Source organism: Caloenas nicobarica, chromosome 25 (assembly GCF_036013445.1).
Source record: "Caloenas nicobarica isolate bCalNic1 chromosome 25, bCalNic1.hap1, whole genome shotgun sequence".
NCBI lineage: Eukaryota > Metazoa > Chordata > Aves > Columbiformes > Columbidae > Caloenas > Caloenas nicobarica.
In genome coordinates, this window is record NC_088269.1 from 2,259,191 (window position 1) to 2,278,675 (window position 19,485).

General features: G+C 42.0%; 1 protein-coding gene across 1 annotated transcript in view; it reads right to left on the reverse strand.

Moving 5' to 3' along the window:
• Positions 1–19,485, reverse strand: part of ANTXR1 (ANTXR cell adhesion molecule 1) — a 104,482-nt gene that overhangs the window by 77,507 nt on the left and 7,490 nt on the right. Inside the window, exons 2-10 of the mRNA XM_065651506.1 lie at positions 18,766–18,837; positions 17,977–18,048; positions 15,975–16,056; positions 14,771–14,804; positions 13,468–13,547; positions 11,620–11,688; positions 9,474–9,554; positions 3,488–3,548; positions 235–333 (exon numbers count right to left, since the gene is read on the reverse strand). Coding sequence (XP_065507578.1) covers positions 235–333; positions 3,488–3,548; positions 9,474–9,554; positions 11,620–11,688; positions 13,468–13,547; positions 14,771–14,804; positions 15,975–16,056; positions 17,977–18,048; positions 18,766–18,837 — 650 coding nt within the window. The remainder of the gene's footprint in view (positions 1–234; positions 334–3,487; positions 3,549–9,473; positions 9,555–11,619; positions 11,689–13,467; positions 13,548–14,770; positions 14,805–15,974; positions 16,057–17,976; positions 18,049–18,765; positions 18,838–19,485) is intronic.

A 19,485-nucleotide genomic window follows, 5' to 3' on the forward strand; every position in this document is an offset into this window, starting at 1 on the left:
TAATACATGTCATTACAGTTCCCCTTGGATCCAAGCTTAACCTGCCCATCTCAGCCCTTCCTGGAGCCATGTGCTGAGTCTGCTTGTCCCTCAGCTTCACACCATTCTGCAAATTTAATAGCTCCTCATCCCATAATCATTACCTTCACAGTGAAGCTATTTGAAGCTCCAAAATCTTTTGAAAGCAAACATCTGCCAGTGCAGTCAGAAAAAAAAAAAATCAAAACTGCTTACTGAGAGTAACGGTGTCATTGATCCTGAAACTGCAGAGCACTCTGTCAACATTACGGGCGTGTCGAAATCCGTTTCCTCTCACGACAACCTGAAATGATTCTGTAGCAAAAGAGATAGAGGATTATTGATACACAGTGAGGCAAAGAACAGTCATTTAGGTAAGTCATACATGTCAAAAGTTTTTCACTTGAGATCTCTTGAGCTATAATTTGAAGTTTACCAATTTTTAAGTTTTAAAATTGTCGAAAAGTGAACTTCTACTCTCTCGAGTTTTTAGAACGAGGAAATACAACAGATATTTTTTAACTGACCTGCAGTGAAAACATTAAGCTTCAGATCTGGACACTGAGCTTTCCCCTCCCCAGGTTGCCATTTTAAATGGCAGAATGTTGTGGGTGAAGAAAGGCAAAAGCATCTTTCTGTGGAAAGGAAAAAAATCTTCCAGTGACAACCTGGAGAAGCTGAAGTGCCACTTGCCTACATAACTTCAAAATGGTATCAGTTACCTTGAGTTTTGGCATGTCTTGCCCTGTTTGCTTGAACCCAGTACTGGGAAAGGTTTACAAACCTCCTGCAGCCAGCAGCATTAAGACTGCCTTGCAAGGAGAGCACTGTTTTCAGACGTTCAGATTTTGAAACAGGGCCACAGTCCCAGAGGAGTTCTGGCGGTGGCCATCGGGACTCCAGCTCTGCAGTTCCCCATGGCAAAGGAAACAGCCCCCTCAATTCCTGTTACTATCGAGAAGAGGCACTCGGATAATCCCACTCATGTTCTGCTGGTGAATGTGGTTTGAACACAAAGTGTTTCACCATCCAGGACAAAGCAGGAGGAATGAGAAACACCACTCTGGTTTTAGAATTCCCAGGAGCGACAAGGAACCTAGTTTTTGCAGATTTAAAGTTTTCCTCTTGCACTTTACAGTCCCCATCTTCTTTCATCTCCCTTAAGGGCTCACACACTGTACTTGTCAAAAAAAGCAGATTTGCTCTGGAATCTGGGCTCTCTTCCAGGTCCCACTCGTTTACAGCCAAGTTGCAAATCATCCCACCACATCGAGCCAGGGAGGCTGCCGCGCAGGCCCATTCTGTGTTGTCCAAGAGCATTTGGGAAGAACAGGAGAGAAGAGATTTGTTCTGGAGTACAGGGGCTGATGAATACTTAAGAGAAATCACAGAAGTCTCAACTGCTGGGGAATGAGAGTTCATGTACAGTCAAAGAACAGCATATCAATGATGTCAGATTAACCACGGGGATCCTGTCTCTGCTTGAGACTGAAAATTAACAGATACACTATGCTCTCTGCACGTCTGTACTGCTGCAAAGCCAAATCATCAAGAAACTGGCATTTCAGAATGACTGGTTGCTGCTGAAATTCATTACTCAAGTGCCTGGGACCAGTCTACAGTCTACAGTGCAAGAGAGGAACTCTGATAGTCTCTCCTTCCAAAAAAGCAGCAAAAATTGCCACCACCCTTCAAGGCTGTGCACAGCAACAAGAAAACACAAGGTATCAGAGCTACACCTGCAAAAATTCATTTCAGAAGACACTAATGCACATAACCTTTCACATTCAGTGTCACTTTCTTTAGTCTCAAAGTCCTAAGAGATGGAATTACCTGCAGTTCAAGAGCAATGGAGTATTTGCCCAAACTTGGAGATGAGGCCACGAATTGAGTGTCTGAATAACTGCTGGCATTTTTCAAGGTTAACATTTCTCCTCTTGCAAAGCATTGGCCAAACTCCAACATGAATGGTTTCTGTAAGACCCCTTTCTGTTTCCTCTCAGCTGGCTCTGCTGGACACAGCTGTACGTTCCCCCTCCATTCTCATTCCGACACGATGAACAGGAGCAATAAGCAACTGGCAAGAATATTAGAAAGCACTAAAGATGGTTCTAAGTCATCTCCTGGCTCATGACATTACGTAAGCATTATTGTTTATCGCTTGTGTAAGTAAATATATTTTAAAAAATCTCTAAGTGTGTAAAGTGGATCTAAATCTTCAAACAGTTTCATTTCCTTTCCCAAGCATGTATGGAACATATATCATAGACTGTCATAACAACAATCATCTGCCACGCTCAGGCAGACAGAGCCCTGTTTTGGAACCTTTTTAACACAGGAAATATTTAAATGGCCAGCCAAAGTGAGAAACAGAGGACTAAGTACTATAATTCATGTCAATTATGCCATCCTGGCTTCAAAAGCCAAAACTACTGCAGTGGCATGCATGGAATGCAAAACTGATGCCTGGTACTTAGTGGGTATTCAGCCTGGTGTCTTGCATCTGCTAGGAAAATATGAGTACTGGGATATGTTTAGGTAACCAGGCAGTTGCTCCAGCAAAATGTGGGAAGGATGGTTAAAGCACATACTTTAGAAGCGAAAACAAAGAAGTAATGGTAATTTGCTTTCTTATTTTGACTACTGATTTAAGAAAAAGGAAGATGCAGAACTTGTTAGGGACTCATCCTCTACCAACCTCAGCTCCGCTCCCAACCTCTCTACTTAATGACTTGCTACACATTCAACAAACAGTTAGGATACACTTCACAAAATGTGAAGAATTCACAGGAAGGAGATGGAAGAGGCTAAAATGGTTCTCGAGCTTTCTTCAAAAAAGTCTGGGTTCTGCTGAATGCAGAAGTGCTTGCCAGGACTTTAAAGACACACTGTACATAGCACAATCATACTAGAACAAGCACACAAAGAGGGGACAGTGCTACTCACACAGGTCACCTGAATGATATTTAAATTCTAGTCCTCAGTCACTGTATCAACCCTAAATGCCTGAGAAATGTTCAGAGAATACTAGAAGCCTTTAGAGCAAAGTGTGCTCATTTGACTTGCTTGCTAGTTTCTTAAGAAACACTTCCCTTAACAATCCTCTGAGATGATGAATTTGCAGAACTCTAAACCTAATCACAAAGTCTTATTTTATGGTTTGCTTTGTAACTTTGCAGCATACCTACTTCAAATCTGTCACAGTTCGAGTAAGACAGAATGGTTTGACTGAAAAGCAGTTAGGCAAAACTATCAAATTCAAGCCTTTTCTGTAAGAAAATCCCATTTGATATCATTTGGCAGAAATGGGAAATGTGCAAGTGACTGCAAGATGAAAAAGAAATTCACCAACAAAGCAAAAGTTTTAGCTCCAGTTAATTAGTCCCTTTTGTACTCTCCAGCAATTAGAGATAGCGAGAAAGGTGCATTTTAGGCATCATGAACAACCAGGGCCTCAATTTATACTTACCCCCTGCACATATACTGGAAGGCTCTGCTGCCAGAATTTCTATACAGGATTTCTTCAAAATCTAAAAGACAGAAAAAATGTCATGAAGTATCTCAGACTCGTTTCTATAGAAACACAAATCTGACGGCGTGACAGAGAGAGTGCACTTGTTCTCAGGTACATGCTTAACTCAGTGTTGCACTTGGCATTCATGTCACAATTCTGCCATCCTCACTTTCCACTGTAAAGCAGCCACACAGGTGTCATTGCTCTTCCACAACAAGCTGTTGCTGTGGAGGAACGTGACGGCTGCTGCCACTCTCCAGTATCTTGGTTGTGGTACAAGTTATCATGTGGCCTGTGACCTGTAACAACCGAGGCGGGCTCTGAATGCTCGGTGAGGCAATGGCACTACCCTCTCTTTGCATCTCCCTCTCCAAAACTATGCTGCAGCCCAAAATTCCAAATAAAACATCACAAGTTTAAGCCAAGCTGTTCGCTTTTGCACTAAAGCATCCTAGGAATATCTACACAGTCACTTCTCAAGTCTCAGCACAGAGGTTCAAACTTCTGAAGTTTTTAACCTGACCTATGAGAGCACACCTGAGCACATCCTCAAAGCTGCACTGTGATTTGAAATCAAGATGTCCAGACAACTGTTCTTTACTTAAACCCAACTTAAATTAAGCAGCATGTCTTTGTAAGGGTTGGCACTGCCTTTAACCACTTTACGTGTAGACAGCGATTAACAGAAATACTTCAGCATGAGGCTTGGCAGGCTGCTTGCAAGGCAGGAGGAGCATGCTAGAGCTGGATACTCCTTAATCCCATACAGCGCTAAAATCGCTCAAGCTGCTATTTCCATGCAGCAGCCTTTCCCCTGCTCTGAGGACCAACTCAAATTCTTCACTGCACACATTCAGCAAACTTGTGCCAGTGTCCATAAGCCCCTGTGACGATGCCAGCAGCGACCAAGGACTGTAGGTGTCCAGCACGGGGCTGAGCAGCCCCTAGACGAGCTAATCCTGATCAAAATTTAGGTCAGCTCCAAAAGGCAAGTAAATGTCAGCCAAGCATCATGACTCAAATCCAACATGAAAATTATTTTCTCAACTTTAAATTGAAACATCTGTGAGGAAAGAACAGCAACCAATATGATAAATTCTGTACAAAAAAGATAATGTATTTTTTTCTACAATCATGGCTCTCTGCCTCAAATACAAAATCGCAAAAGGTACAGAAAGAGCCATGCTTTATTTTCTGAAACTTTTAAACAAATATTGGAGTTACTCAGAAGCATGGCTGGTAGAGACTGAAAGAGTACCAAGGGACTGAAGGAACCAGGACCGTCTGAGCTGCTGGCAGCCTGACAAGTGAGGAGAAAGAAGATTTGCAGGAACAAGGTTATACAGGAACTGTCAAGTGGAAAAAAAAAAGAGAAAGTCAACAGTTGAGAACTCAACTGAAAAGCACTAGAAGAATTTGAAAGGCAGAATAAAGAAAATACACAAAAAATAAAGAAGACTGTAAGAACACTCTTCCAAAGTATCCATCTGTAGCTATCCATCCATCCATCTCCTGTCAGCCCCCTACTACCCACCCCCTACTCATTCCAGGTTCTGCTTCTCTGAAGATATAGCGTATTTCTCTCGAAGTGACTGCTAAGCCTAATGAGAACAATTAAGAGCTGATATTTTTCCAAATTGTGGCAGACAAACTCCTCCCGTCCCACCACCCCCCAAGCACAGAAACTTCCAGGCTGATGGACCACTATGGTCATGCACCCACCCCTTGGTTCACAGACAGGGCCCTTGATCAATGAGACGCCTCAGCCGACAGAAGTTTCCGGACCACTACCATAAATGACTACTATAATTTTGGATAAACCCCATTTCTAGTTGGTTTTCTGCTAAACAGTTCTGGTTAGAATAAAATCGGTTTGGAGCTTATTGCCTGTCTCAATTGACTTTTGGGGTGCCTCTGTGACACATGTATTTTCCCTCCCCACTGAAAAATGTCTCCTTTAAGAAGAGAATCTTTTCACATTTTTCCAAATTCCCCTCTCCCTCAGTATCCCCAAACTTTTATATATCATCATTATATATAAAAATATATATTTATTCTCCTCATTGCCTTGCAGCAATGAAGTGAAAGTAGGCAAATGAGTTACAGAACAAATGTATGAAAAATACAATCAATGCTTCCTTTTTTTTTTTTTAAATCAAGTAAAACCTCACATGATTAAGTTTGAAATTCATGAGTTCTATCCAGTCATTTGCAAACATTTATGCTGTAAGCCAACTCAGATGGGGGGGTGGAATAGCAGATATCTCAATTACATGATGCAGAGCTGCCTTCCAGTCCAATCCAATCAATTCATGTGACTACAAAAAGCTGGTTTTATTGACTTTTGATGGTGCCGACTCCAATATTTATTTTGATTTAGAATAATAAGTTTCCTATTGGTTGACCCACCCTAACTTAAAGTGAAAAATCAGGCAGCAGTAACTATTGCTAAAGAATTCCTTTGTCTTCTTTATAAACATAAACCCAAAAAGGACTTAAATGTATTCATCGCGGAAGGTTTCAGCAAGTCGTCTGTTCTCTTCCTGAGGACTGCACAGCCCTGTGTGGCTGTAGGTGCACTCCGTTCACCACGGGCTGGCTTTCCAGGAAAGCAAAATAACATGCAAGAGTGGTGATGCAATCTCCCAGCTGAGCGCCTATAAACCACCTCACACCCGGGAGAACTGAGTCCGCATCCTCATTTTCACAGGGAGAACTCCGACAGTTCTGGTTTACTTGGTAACTGCAGGCCTCAAGGCAGCTCGCCTTGGCATCCATGCAGAAAAGTACTTGAAGCACGTGCTTGCTGTTGTGAGGAAACATCTCATTGTCTGTAGCAGCACATGCTTAATGACCAAGCTCAGATTCCCAGAGCAGTTTCCTGGGGTATTCTGTGGGGCTCCGATTATGCTCCAGCTTCACACAGGCTCCTGGGAGCGTCTCTTGTTAATATTTCTTGACGTGCCAAATAAAAAATGCAACACATCCTTGCGGAAGCATGGCTTTATTTGTCTCAGTTATCTTTCTCAGCACAGAACTGAATTTAGCAACTACCTGTGACTAATTTAGCCTTCTGTCAGGCCAGGAGCGGCCCTGCAGGTCACCTGGGCCCCTCAAGAAACAAAGGGAAGAAGGGAAGTGAAATCCTGCAGCTGCTGGAAGCTTCCATTTGTTGTTCGGGTCCACAAGCATGCAGGCAGATTACTTCACCACAGCAGCTGCATATTTCTTATAAATTTTTTTCACCAAATTCAGGAATTCTAATTAGCAAACAGGATGCTGAGGTTTAATAGAAGGTTACTCCCTAATCAGTGCCAGTGTGAATGACCTGCAGTCTGAGGCTAGGTACTCACTGTTGAGCTCTGCTGAATTACTAAATAACAAAGTCTGTTGCCAATTACAAAACAGTAATTTATTTATTAAGTGTTTCCTGGCCAATAATATCTGCATGAGGTAAGTAAAATAAATATATTTAAGTCTTGTTAAATATGCATTTGGGGGAATAAAAAAGTAGAAAGCATGATCATTACCACAGGGCATTGAGTATCTTCAGCTCCCACTTTAAGAATCATGTTTTTAAGCATGACTTCAGCATGGGTCTATATTTTCACCTCGTTTAAGCACAGACTCCAGCATAGACCAGAACAGCTTGGTGATACTTAGTGGGAGACAGTCCTCCTCTGAAAGCACCCAGCAGATCTTCCTGCAGCTGCTAACTCAAAACTTGCTGGCTCCCCACAAAAGGAAGAGCAGGTGTACCAAGACATTTGCAGACCCACCACCCTGAACATCTTTGCTCGGCAGATGTAGACACCAGCTTCAAGCTCCAACCACTCTCAGCTCCCTCTTCCTCATTTCAGAGGGACTTCTAAGTCCACCACCTCTGCACACACAGAAGGTCGAAAAAGATCAAGTGCTCAGGACAAGGGGAGGAGAGGAGAGTCCAGCCACCGCAGCAGGAATGCACGGCAGTCACACCAAATCACCGCAGACCAGAACAAACCCAGCTCTTCACGTCGCTAGAATAATTTCAAACATTAATGTCTGCCAGGCTCATCATTTCATCTTTCCTTCCCCTGTTACATCAGACAGCAGCTAGTTGCCTAACTGATCCTCTCAACACATGGCTGAGCATCCTTGCTATACCAGCTCTTACACAGGAATTGAAAGAAGCTTCCAAATCTCCTGGCTCTTTTAACATGAAAATGCTTTCGTGTGAACACAAATGCTTTGTTTGTTTGGTCCAAGACAGAGGTGCTTAGCAAGGACAAGAAAAGAAGGAATGAGGGAGTGTGTTTTCCAGGTAGAAGAGGAATTTACAGACTCGTTGTTATTCTACAGAGCCATTAATGTCCTTCTTGCCATTCCTTTTACACACATCCTTTCTACCCAACCTATTGCAGTCACCCCACTCCAAGTGATCACGTCACAGATTCATTTCTGTACGATTATACTTCCTTGTGACCCTCCTTTCCAGGGCTGGTAAATCTTGCACCAGTCAGGTGAAGCAGTTTGTGCCTCAGTTTCTGGAGGCTGAAGTCTTCCCATTTTGTTAAGTATAACTGGAAAAGGAGGCAGAACTGCTCCTGGAATTCATTAAAAACAGCTGCAAAGGGAATGCAGGACTGGGAAGCAAACTAGGGGTTTTTGTTGTTTTGTTGCTTTCTTAAATTACATGCAACACCTGATTGTCCAAGAGAATTGAGCCAGTAGCCCCACACTTGGACGGTGCCAGGAAAACCAATAAGCCAGGGATTGTATTCCGTCTACACGCGAGAGCACTAGGGAAAACTGAGCCCACACTGAGGGAACAGTTTTGCTTGGTACTACATGGTCAGAACAGTGTGTAACCACTGTAAGCACAGAAATCTGAGACACCCCCCGGTGAATCTGCCCTGCCTAGCTTCGAGTTGTATACTTCATCTGGGGTTTATCAGCTAAAAAGCGTATACCAAAATGAACAAAACACATGTCTTTAAAAAGATTTCCCATCCTTCTTCGTAGCCATGGGAAGCAATCTAATTAGAACTGTTATGGGATACAACTGAGCAAAAGGAACAGAGGAACACTAAAAGCTACCTGGCACATTTTACACTTATAAAGAAAATGACACACACATCCTCTCATATATTGCTTTTCCTGCTCAGTCAAGGGAAACGTTGGTCCTAGGTGAGAGGGGATGAGGCTGCTCAATGTTTTAGAACTAGAGGCAGGGATGCCTCTTATTTGCCAGTAAAGCCCATGGAGCCATTTGCATGACTTGTACCCAGGCCATAGGGAAGGAATCAGCCTGTGTCCCTCCCTCTGTCACCCAAACTGCTGCTCTTACCCCAGGCACTCGGGAACGGGCCAGCTCTGCTATGCTACACCCAACCTTTAGAGAAATGATCAATCTGAATCAGGAAGCCTAGGTCCGGGGAGGAAAAAAGTAGCCCATTTGTCAGGAGGCCAAATGTAGAAAGCCAAGTTTCTGGGATTTTGGCATCCATAGTAGGATCTGTTCACCCATTCTAAACAGGTGAGCAGTGCAGCACATCCATCAGGACAGAAAGGATGCTAATCAAGTGAAATATGAGATGAAAGAGTGCCCAAATTTTTCAAACAGAATGTGCTCTAACACATCTCTGCTCTCCCAGTCTGTGGCAGCTGTTTTGTAAACTGTCCCCATGTGCCTACTCCATTCAGTCAGGTACTTCCCATCAAGGCAGGAGACAAAAATAATATTTGGGCTCAAAGCTTCCTGTATTGTGACCTGTTGATAAACTCTACCTTGAAGTAGCAATATTAGTACAAACAAAGGTCAGTTACTTTGGACCAAGTGTTTAAATGATTGATTAGCAGTCAGCAGGTCCTTGTGAATACAGGAAAACTAAACCCTCAGCTGTGCAAGCTAACACAAACTAACACGCACACATGCAAACACATAATTAAAAATACTTACGGAGTCTATGATCCCCTGAAGGGCTTCAAAACCATCATTCACTGGAAAGACATGATCTTTGCTGTCGGCAATTCTAGCCAGCTGACAGAGCGGTAAAAGCAAATAAAACAGAAATGCAAAGAATGAGCTAAATTAGCCAGCAGGCAGCAAATTAAGATTTCTCCAGACTCATCCACTTGCAAGTAAAAAACCCCAAATACTCCCAAGTATTCTGTTTGGATTGCTAGTGCATTACAGTTTGTCAAGAACTGAAAAGTTTATCTCTATATCCTGACTGATTTTAGAAAGCTCCGTGTCAGGAATCAGAACAGGCTTCTCTTGGCTTTCAGGACAAGACAGAATGTGGCTTTCACTGATGCCCAGACCTTAATGGTCTTTATTGCAAAAAACTTTCTCCCACATGACTGTAAATCACCCAACACGCTAACTGCCTAACCAAAACAGGCCATGGCATCAAGGCCACTAATGCAGCAAAACACTTCAGCATATCATTTAAACCAGGGAACTAATAAAAACGACTCAGTATTTTCACATATAGAGAAGACCAATGCAAATTATACCCCACCTGGAGATACAGGCCTGATGCACCTTTCCCATCAGGACGGAGATTTGACTGTTTGTCCTGGGCTCAACCATTAGAAAGCCAAGAAGAAAAGAGGGAGCTATAACAGAAGGTTATAGCTGTCCAAGGCGGGCAGGCAGGGAGCAGAAGAGCATTTAGAAGCCCACATGACAAGGAAGAGGGGCCATTCATGAGGCAGTGGCAGGATAAGGGGATTCAGGACATCACCTGGAAAGAGCTACATGCAGGTTCACTTGTCAATAGCATGCTAAGGGTTAAGGCAAAAATATAAGCCCAATTCAGAAGTAATGAGCTCTCCATGCATCTGCTGGAGCAGAATCAAGTTCTACTGCTGCAAGCCCAATGTTTGTTATAGTTATTCTCTCCCATGGCAGAGGTAGCACCAACCCAGCTGGCCTCTTTGGCGTTTCCTGGAGAATTGCGAGTTGGAGGCAGCAGACGAGCCACACATTCCAACCTAAACCTCACTGGCTCCACCTTTCCAGCTCATGTCGCTCCAAACCCCCACTTCTCAAGCAAAATACCAAACTGGCAACCTCCTGGTTTGCATCCAGAGAAATACTGCAGGCAGCTTTCCCCTGCCTGCTCTGGGAAGGGCAGTGAAGCTGCTTAGGGCTTGTTGGCCAAGATACAGCAGCTTCTGTAAACCAGGATGCTGACAGTTTCCTCAACTCACTCTCCATGGTCGTCCTCCTTGTGCATTCTGGCACTTCAGACACAGTCATCTAATTTTAGTTAATTTCTTCAGCATCTAAATGAATTCAAGTAGCAACTGTCTTTGAGGTCAGCTACTTTAGATCTAGTCTCTTTGCTCTTTTTATTCCCTCTTTGCTTTTTCTATGACTTATTCTGGGTTACACTAGTGTCTAGTTTTGATTCAAAGGAAATTGTTCTAAACCAAATTTGTTTTGACTCCTTTTTGAATCAGTGCTTGAAGCTTTGTTAGAAAGCTGAAAACCTGGAAAAGCGCTATCCAATAATTATTTCAGCGCTCCAGTTAGGGGCTGTGCCAGTATTTCACTTGTGTTAGAAAAATATAATGTCAACTGTTACACTTGGTGTGAAATGTAATTCATGGACATACTAGCATTCATGTGATAAATTTAGAAGTCAGACTATCAAATGGGAAGACACTGTAAAATATTAGTGTCACTAATGATGCTGTTTGCTTTTTACAGCATAGTTTTCTCGTGAAAGAAAAGCTGGACTGAAACTGAAGTGTTATAAAGCAATACCTCAATTTTATGGGGGGCAGGGAGGGGGGAAAATTCTCCACAATCACCTTCTGCCTAGAGCTTAAGCCAGACTGATTTGCTGTGACTTTTCTTCTCCTTTTCTCCAGTATTAGCAAGAGTCACTGTGGCATGCAGAGGAACAGCTGTGCACATATTGAGGTTTAGACAGAAAAGGGCTTAAACCCAACACCCAGATGAAGACACTTCAGGCAGTCACTTCAGACTGTCAAACACTCAGCGGAAGGAGAGGAAGAGCCCTTGAGAAGTCTTGAGAAAGTGGTTCAGGAGCATGTGCCTGTTGTTCAACATGCACGAGTGCCTCGTTTACCTGGGTCTCATTGAAGTCTTTCACACCAACACAATACACCGTTGCTCCCAGGTCACGCGACCGATTAGCCTGGAACAAGGAAAGAGAGGATGACATGGATACGAATATGATGGGATGGAGGTTTCTGAAAGGTCTTAAACATAAATTTAGTCTTTCTCTGTAAAATGAGCAATGGGTGGGGTCTTATCAAAAGAGCACTTTAAAAGCTTTCCTCCCCAATTCTGAAAAAAACCTCAAAAAACAAATGAAAACCCACCACAAAACAACAAACAGGTTTTATCTGCTACTAGAGTAGGTATTTGTTCAGTAAAGAAAACCAAAGGGTTTTTTTTAAAACCTAATCAGCTCACCTTCCTAGCTACATCAACTTCCTAATATTTGTCTGTCCACCAGATGCAAGACAGACTAAACCCATTTTCTTTTCATCACTTAGGACTCATTCCTGTACAACAGTAACCTAAAATTTTCTGGTATTTTCTGTTTCAGACATGTATGTCTGGACTCATGATATCTGTAGGTAAGGAGACATTTCATTCTATCAGTATCACTCCCACTATTTACATAGCATCGCAAACTAATCAAGGGAGAACATCCGCAGGTTTGATTTTTCCAGGATATTTCATCAACATGCAGATTAAGTTGCATTTATTATTCAAAAAGCAACTGTTCTCAATGCTCTTGCCTGCATAAGTATGAATTAAGTAATTTAATCATATTTCATTAGAACAGGAACACTTGACTGAAAATCCATTCCCAGAAAATATGGTAGCAAGTCAGATTATATCAGAAGACTGTAGTAGTTCGAATAGTTAGACAGCAAAGTGCTTTACAAGAAAAGTGTCATTCCAGTTTTACACCAAGAAACTTAAACCCAAATAGCTGAAGCAACTCAAGAGTGTAAGTGCTGAGTGCAGGATCTCTGTTCTATGAGCTCACCAACTGCTCCTCCACAAACCAAAACAAATGTAACACTTCTGGCCTCTCAACTTGTTCATTTACCTCCAAAACCAAACTTGTTTTTCTTGTGGATTTTTGATTTCAGAAGGTGAGAAAAGGAGATGAACAGTAAGGAGGGGAACTCTAGATTCATGACATTTGTTTGTACCGTAGCAATATTGGTTTTTGTTCTACAAAACCATTCTCTTTGTTGTTATTGGATTTAAAGCTGCACTTTGGAAAGACTGAGAGGAAAAATTCTGTCCATAGCAAATTCGTGTAACAATACCATCTTCCAAGTTTAGGTCACCTTAATTTGTTTGACTGACGAGCGAAAATTGGTTCATCTCTTCAGAAATTACTATTAAAAGGCTGTCAGTAGGAACATTACACAGCAAAGCTTTCAAGTGCTCAACCTACCGTTTATCTAACATTTTGAAGAATATGCTAAATTAATGAGAGTGCTGAGAATACATGCTTGAATCTTGGAAACATTTGTGGAATTTTGGATTTGATCATCTGAAAGACTTTCTGATGTGACAGAAGATAACAGGAAAGACAGTCATCCTCTTTCTGTAGCTTTTGTGAAAGAAGAAAAGTCAAAGTGAGAAGATTCAGATATTTCCTAGAACAAGCAAGTAAATGCTGAAACTTTTTAGCTGTATACTCCTTCCTATGGCTATTTTTTTTTTAACTCGAAGTATAAAGCTCCCTCCTTTCCTATGAACAGTCTCAGTTTTGATGAGTCAGAAGCATTGCTGCTATTGATGTTTATCCTAAAGATTCATATCTAAAGAGCACCATAGGGAAGTCTTGTTACTCGGGAGAAAGGTTTTCCCTGTATTTTGCCTTCTAAGCAGCAGGCCCCGATGTTTCACTGTCTCCCTGGATAAAAATGTGTAAGACACTTACCTCCCTCTCAGAGTAGAAAAACAGGTCTTCATGGAGTTCTCCATCTGTCAATGCAATGATGACACTTGCAGTTCTGTAACCTAAATACACAAACTTCTTTAGTCCCTTGGTTTTGAGTTGGATTTGTTAAACTAGCCTAGAAAACATCCTGCTAGTGACCTGTTAGCACACTTAAAGCACCAGAAACAGTGGATGTCAAGCCCATGTCTTTCCCTTCCTTCAGCCACCCATTTTTTAGAAGACATGAATTTCTGCATACTTTTTCCACTCACGCACCTGCCTTCAACACCAATTTTACACCACACTCCTTTGATGTGCCAATGATTTTTTAATTGACAGCCATTCATAGCTATTTCAATATTTCAGGCTGCAGCCATCAAAAAAAAAAACCAACGCTAATGCGTTCTTAGTTATTTCCTGATTTTTTTTTCCAGAGATTTTTTTTTCAGCTTGTGATAAAAAGTTCAGCTAGGATTTAAACTGATATAGCAGGAAAATGGCCTAAAATCTTCAACCTTCCTATATATCATTTCAGCAACATCATTAAACCTTTGCAGTCTTCTCCATGTACTGATTATAGCTTGTTTTTTCCAAGTTTGTATTAGTTTTCAGGAGTGGCCAAATAGAACTAATTTCTATTTCTGACAACAGAATTGCTACAGATCTGAAGGGCTCCATAGGTACCTTTTGCACAAATGCTGTTATGGAAAAGCAAGGGCTTAATATGTCAAGGCATGTAAATTATTAAGCTTTCAATTCCTCCAGCCCTCTAGGGCTTTTTTCCTGCCATTACGAGTAGCTATGCCTCTAACAAGCTCTTGCTGAGGACACAAAATCCAAACAAGGAACTTCTTCAATTACTGCAGAACAGAGATGCCACATGTAATTTGCCCCATGCCACTTAGAAATTCCCAATTTTAAATAACGTGGTAATGATGCAATGAGAAAGTTGAGTGCTTGACAAACAATAAGCAACAAGCAGGATCATTTGTGTTGCAGATGCCCAACCCAAGTGCCCAGGCTCTTTCTGTAGGAATAAAGTGAGCATTTCTTGTACAAATTTGAGAGCCCAAGTGACCTCCAGAGATGCCTCTCTCCCTCCATTGACTACTCTGGAGCCTTAAAGCTCCACCTGTTCTTTTTCCTTTTCAGGAAAAACTACCCTGAGCAGCACTGTATTCCTCTAAGAATAGGAGCCACCCCCCACCTTTCCCATGGTGAAGCTGCATTTCAAATCTATTAAAGTTATCAGTCAAAAAGAAAGAGAAAAAAAAACATTCAATGGATCAAGAAAGTCTCTCACCGTGAACATTTTCATAGTAAATCTGTTCACTTGCCTGAAATTAAATCAGAAGATTATTAGCAATAAATGAATAATACTACTTTGTGGGCATCTACGCATGCACCAGAAAGAAAGAGAAGGTGACAGTGAGGATGCCGTGTTTGCAGCCTGCACATAGCCCCTGCTTTCAGAGATATCTCCTTCACAGAACCAGTTTCTTGCCTATGGTTTGGATTGCGTTACTCCAAGGCCTTCTCAAAAGAACAAATCAGTCAAACCAACCCTAAGGCCAGTGGCCGACAATAATCTAGTTTTCCACTATTCTGCTGTCTGTAAATAACACTCACCTTCCTCCTTGAGTAACATCCTATGTCCTTTGATAAATATTCCCTAGCACCTCTAGATCAACTACTTTAATTGCAAATAAACCAAGTTAAGAGAGATTCTTATGCTTCTGTCTCCCACTGTCTCCCACTTGGTGCACAAGCATCTTCTGCAGGGTAGAAGCGCAAATGCTTCAGTGTGCACCAATTCCAAATTTAAAATGAGGCCACATATTTGGGTTATGAATTTCATTTCTGCTCTGAATTTAAATTTGGGGGTTTTTTTGGACTTCTGCAACGTTTCTGAAGTCACCAAACTCCAGGATTTGGTTTTGGACTCCTAGTTAAGAGCCAGTATCTCTGTCAGTTCACCTGAATTTTTGTTGTGTTCACGTGTATTTTCAATAGGCAGACAGTTCCACAATCCCCCACAATGCATGTGTGGTACAGAAGTGGGAAGGGGTTCAGGAGTTCAAGTTTAGAGAAACTCTTGAGCTTGTAAAATATATAGAAGATCAGAGCAGGCAACAATTTCTGCACAGCATTATTTGCCCACCAGTGAGGACAGGTTAGAGCGATGGCCTCAGCCCCCACCCAGCTCTAACAAACCTACTACAGCACCCATGCAGGACTCTAGGGAGCTTTCCACCCTTCAGGAATGTGGTTCCATGTGCGGCTGAAATGCCAAAGCTGAAGGCAAAAAGAAAGATATGTTGTAGGTTTTGTAGCTCCCTTGCACGAGCTCCAACACTGAATGCATACACTCCAGTGTACCTGTTGCATAAAAGGGAAATAGCCCCACTTAGCTACCAGAGAATTATTTTAGCCAGATTCCTTTGTTTAACATTTCTTGAGGAGCACCTAGACACAGTTTAGAGGCATCATAGTATGCATCTAGTTACCCTTTCAAATCCTTCATGCATGTATGTGTCGCCTCCCGGAAGGACTTTCTGCAGCTCTTCTAGACCCTGGCGTATCTGTTCTCTGAAATGAACGCAGGTGCATTGTTAGATCTCAGATCAAACTTATCAGGAGCTGATATTCAGGTGAAGACATGCATGGTAGAACCAGATACAGAGGTGGGGGGAAGGAACAAAACCAACCAGACAAGCAAACCCGAAACAAACAAACAAAAAGTTAACCCAATGTTTATATAGGCTAAGGTAATGTCTGAGTAGATACCTTTATATGGATGTAGAAAATAGAGCAGATGTGCACCCATTCTTCCCAGAGCCAAAGGAAAGCATCACAACAGCAGATCCTCTTGGGTCAACATCCATACGTTTCTTTCTAAACAAATATTCCCTGTGTAACCCTGGTCAAACCTCTGATGCAGAAGCAGAGCAGCTGGCTCGCACCTGGGTCACTTTCCTCACTTACACTTGCTGACTTGACTTACAAATGTAATCAAACAGCCACAAAAAATGACACAATCTCAAACCATCCTGGCAACCCCAGTTGGACGTTCAGTTCCTGTTCACACTGACTTAAAGATTAAAGCCTTCCCCAATAGCTCACTATGATTCAGGGTATCTGTTTAAATTTTTTTGGAAATTCCAGGCAGTGATAGATGAAGTGCGGGCTAAAGGGGGTGGGCACCCATTTGTTGTTCCACTGAGTTGCAGACACCAAACTCTAGAAGCCAAGTCCAGGCCAGAAGTCTTTAATAACAAGATACACCTCACAAAATGTTAACTAAACAACCAGCATGAAGCCCACACCTCGTTTGTCAGTCCTCCAATAAAAACCAACAGCTCTCCGGTCAGCTGGCTTTTAGACTAATACCATATCAATATCCTGTTCCCAGTCAACATTTCTAGGACAGCTGGATAAATATGAAATACATTTCCACATGGGAAACACTTAAGTCTCATAGTTTAGAGCCTTTACAGACTAGATTCTTTGCAATGGGATGTGCTACCGTGGCGGGAGACAGAAAGAGGCAGGGAACAGGTTTTTCTCTGGTACCAAGTTTGATATGGCTCATTCTCTTTACACTTACTGTTGCAGTAAGTGGCAAGAGATGCTTAGGCTGGCTGGGTTTAATGACATTTTTCACGGTTGGTATGTATGTGGACTGCTCTTCAGGAAAGTGGCCAGTTTCCTGTTCATTCCTCTATAGTAGCTGCTCTGGTATGCAACTTCATAGACATCCAATATGCAAAACACATGCTGACTTATACAGTCTTCACATGTGTTACATATATTTTTGCTCCACGTGGCAATGAAGTTAACAGAGGAAGCAAGAGCATTTAAAGGACCTCATCCAGTTCTCCTTGAAGTCATAGTGAAAAAAAACATCCAACCTATAGGTCCCCAACTTAATCGCAGTAAAAATCAACAAGGGGATCACAGCAACATACTTCAGAAACATGGCAACCAAACCGTCATTACCAAAAAATATCCACCCTTGCAATGTATCTTAAACACTGAATGCCTATAACATACTTTCAGATCTCTGAAGAAATCACCTTCACGTCTACATTGAGAGTATGGGTATCACCTACAGCTTTCGAGTTCGTTTTTATGGGAAAAGTTTCTCCTATTTGTTTGCGGAAGAAACTCACTCAGGATGTTTCAAAGGCAATAAGGCTCTTGTGCTCTGACAGAAGCCTGAAAATCTGTGGAAATCAGATTCCCGCAATGAAAGCGGTTTGAGTTAAAACCCTTATTGCTGACAGACATTTAAGAGTTAAAACTAAGAGGCAAACTCTGCCTTAAGAGGCCTCAATACATTCTAGCTGAATGAGTTACATACATGAAAATGGGCAGGTGATTCACACAGTTAAATTGAGAAGCACAAAGATATCACAACACTGCTCACTGTTGACTGGAAATCATTGAGCAAGGTAGGTGAAGGAAGCTACAAGAAGGACACAAAAGCTGCTTTAAACCTCTTCTTACCTGTCTTCCGTTAACCTCATTAGAATTGTCCCTCTAGTTGAAAAAACAATGAAGGACATCCTCAGCTGAGGGCTGGAGAAGGAGAGAAAAAGACTAAATTATTCTGATGGTCCAGATCAGAGCTCACTGTATGCATAACAGCAAACACACAGGGTGCTCTGATTGCTATCTAGATTATAATTCAACAAGATGAAAGATGGGAATAAGCATGAAAAGGTGTTTTGCCCTGGGCCCTCCTAGTCAAGGCAAACCATGAAGAATCCTTGTAAAAGATGTAAATAGCACTTGCAGCGCGACCTTAGGATTGCTAAAGCCAGAAAGGCTTAAGCGTGTCCTGGTATCACCACGGAGACAAAGGAAGGCTAATTTTGTTTATCATAACATTCCACCCACTGGACTGCGGGATTTTTCATCCAGCTTCAAAGCATTCAGTGCCTGAGAGCTACAGCCTCAGGCTTCTCCCTGCACACCCAAACTTCTGTATATCGGGCAGTAGCCAAACACCTCAAAAAAGAGAGGATCCCTTCCCCACAAAAAATATGATTTTATACATGGAGGTCAGACAGAAAAAAAAAAAGAACAATTAGCTTATCTACTCCTTTTTCCTGCGTGACAGAAATCCAGGGAAAAGCAGTCAATAGGGTGATCTGAAAACAGCATCAAGAATTCGCTCTCCATGAGGTCCTCTGGTAAAGCTGCATGTGCTGCTTGACTGCGACTGAGAGCATGACTCCAGGCGCCGGCACACATGCCATCCCTCCCGGTTATCTGGAAAGCCGCACATCTTACCTTATGAACTTGCGGGCCAAGTGTTCCACAAAATGATAGATTTCATTCCAATGGTGCAGGACACTTCCTGATCTAAGGAAACAAGTATTACAGGAGATATTTAATTGCTGCTATTGTAGTTTTCCCAGCCTAATGTTTGGTTACACATTGCTCAGCTAGTCATTTGGTTTTATTTTGTTTAACGGTTACTGTCTGTATTCTTCCTTTAAAGAGATATTAAACTGTAAAAGACATTTCCTACTTAACTTTGGAAAGCAAGAATAATTTACACTTTATGCAAGTGTTTGAGGCTACACTTGGCAATAACATATGGCAGTTGCGCTCGACCTTTAGTATGGCCTTAAACAAACCCCGTGTGAGTGAAGACCTGTCTCTCTGCACAGTATTTTAGATTATTCCACCAACTCACTTGCCATACTATTATGCAGAGCTTGTAGCTCAAGTGTATTTTGAGAATAAAATGCAGTCGAACGAACAGATTACTAAATTCCTCTAGCATTTCCACTGTGCTAGAGACTATGAAAAGTAGAACACCTTAGGTCCACATCTTGACTGTTCTAGCTAATTCTTTCGCACCTCACTTAAAGGCAAAATAAACTAATTTCGCTCTTCAGGAGAATAAACCATGGACTGTAATAGGATTGGACTATTCTTCCTTATGTTGTAAGAACCAGGAAAAAATTAGGTTAACCAGAATCTTTCAGCACTAAATGCTCCTTC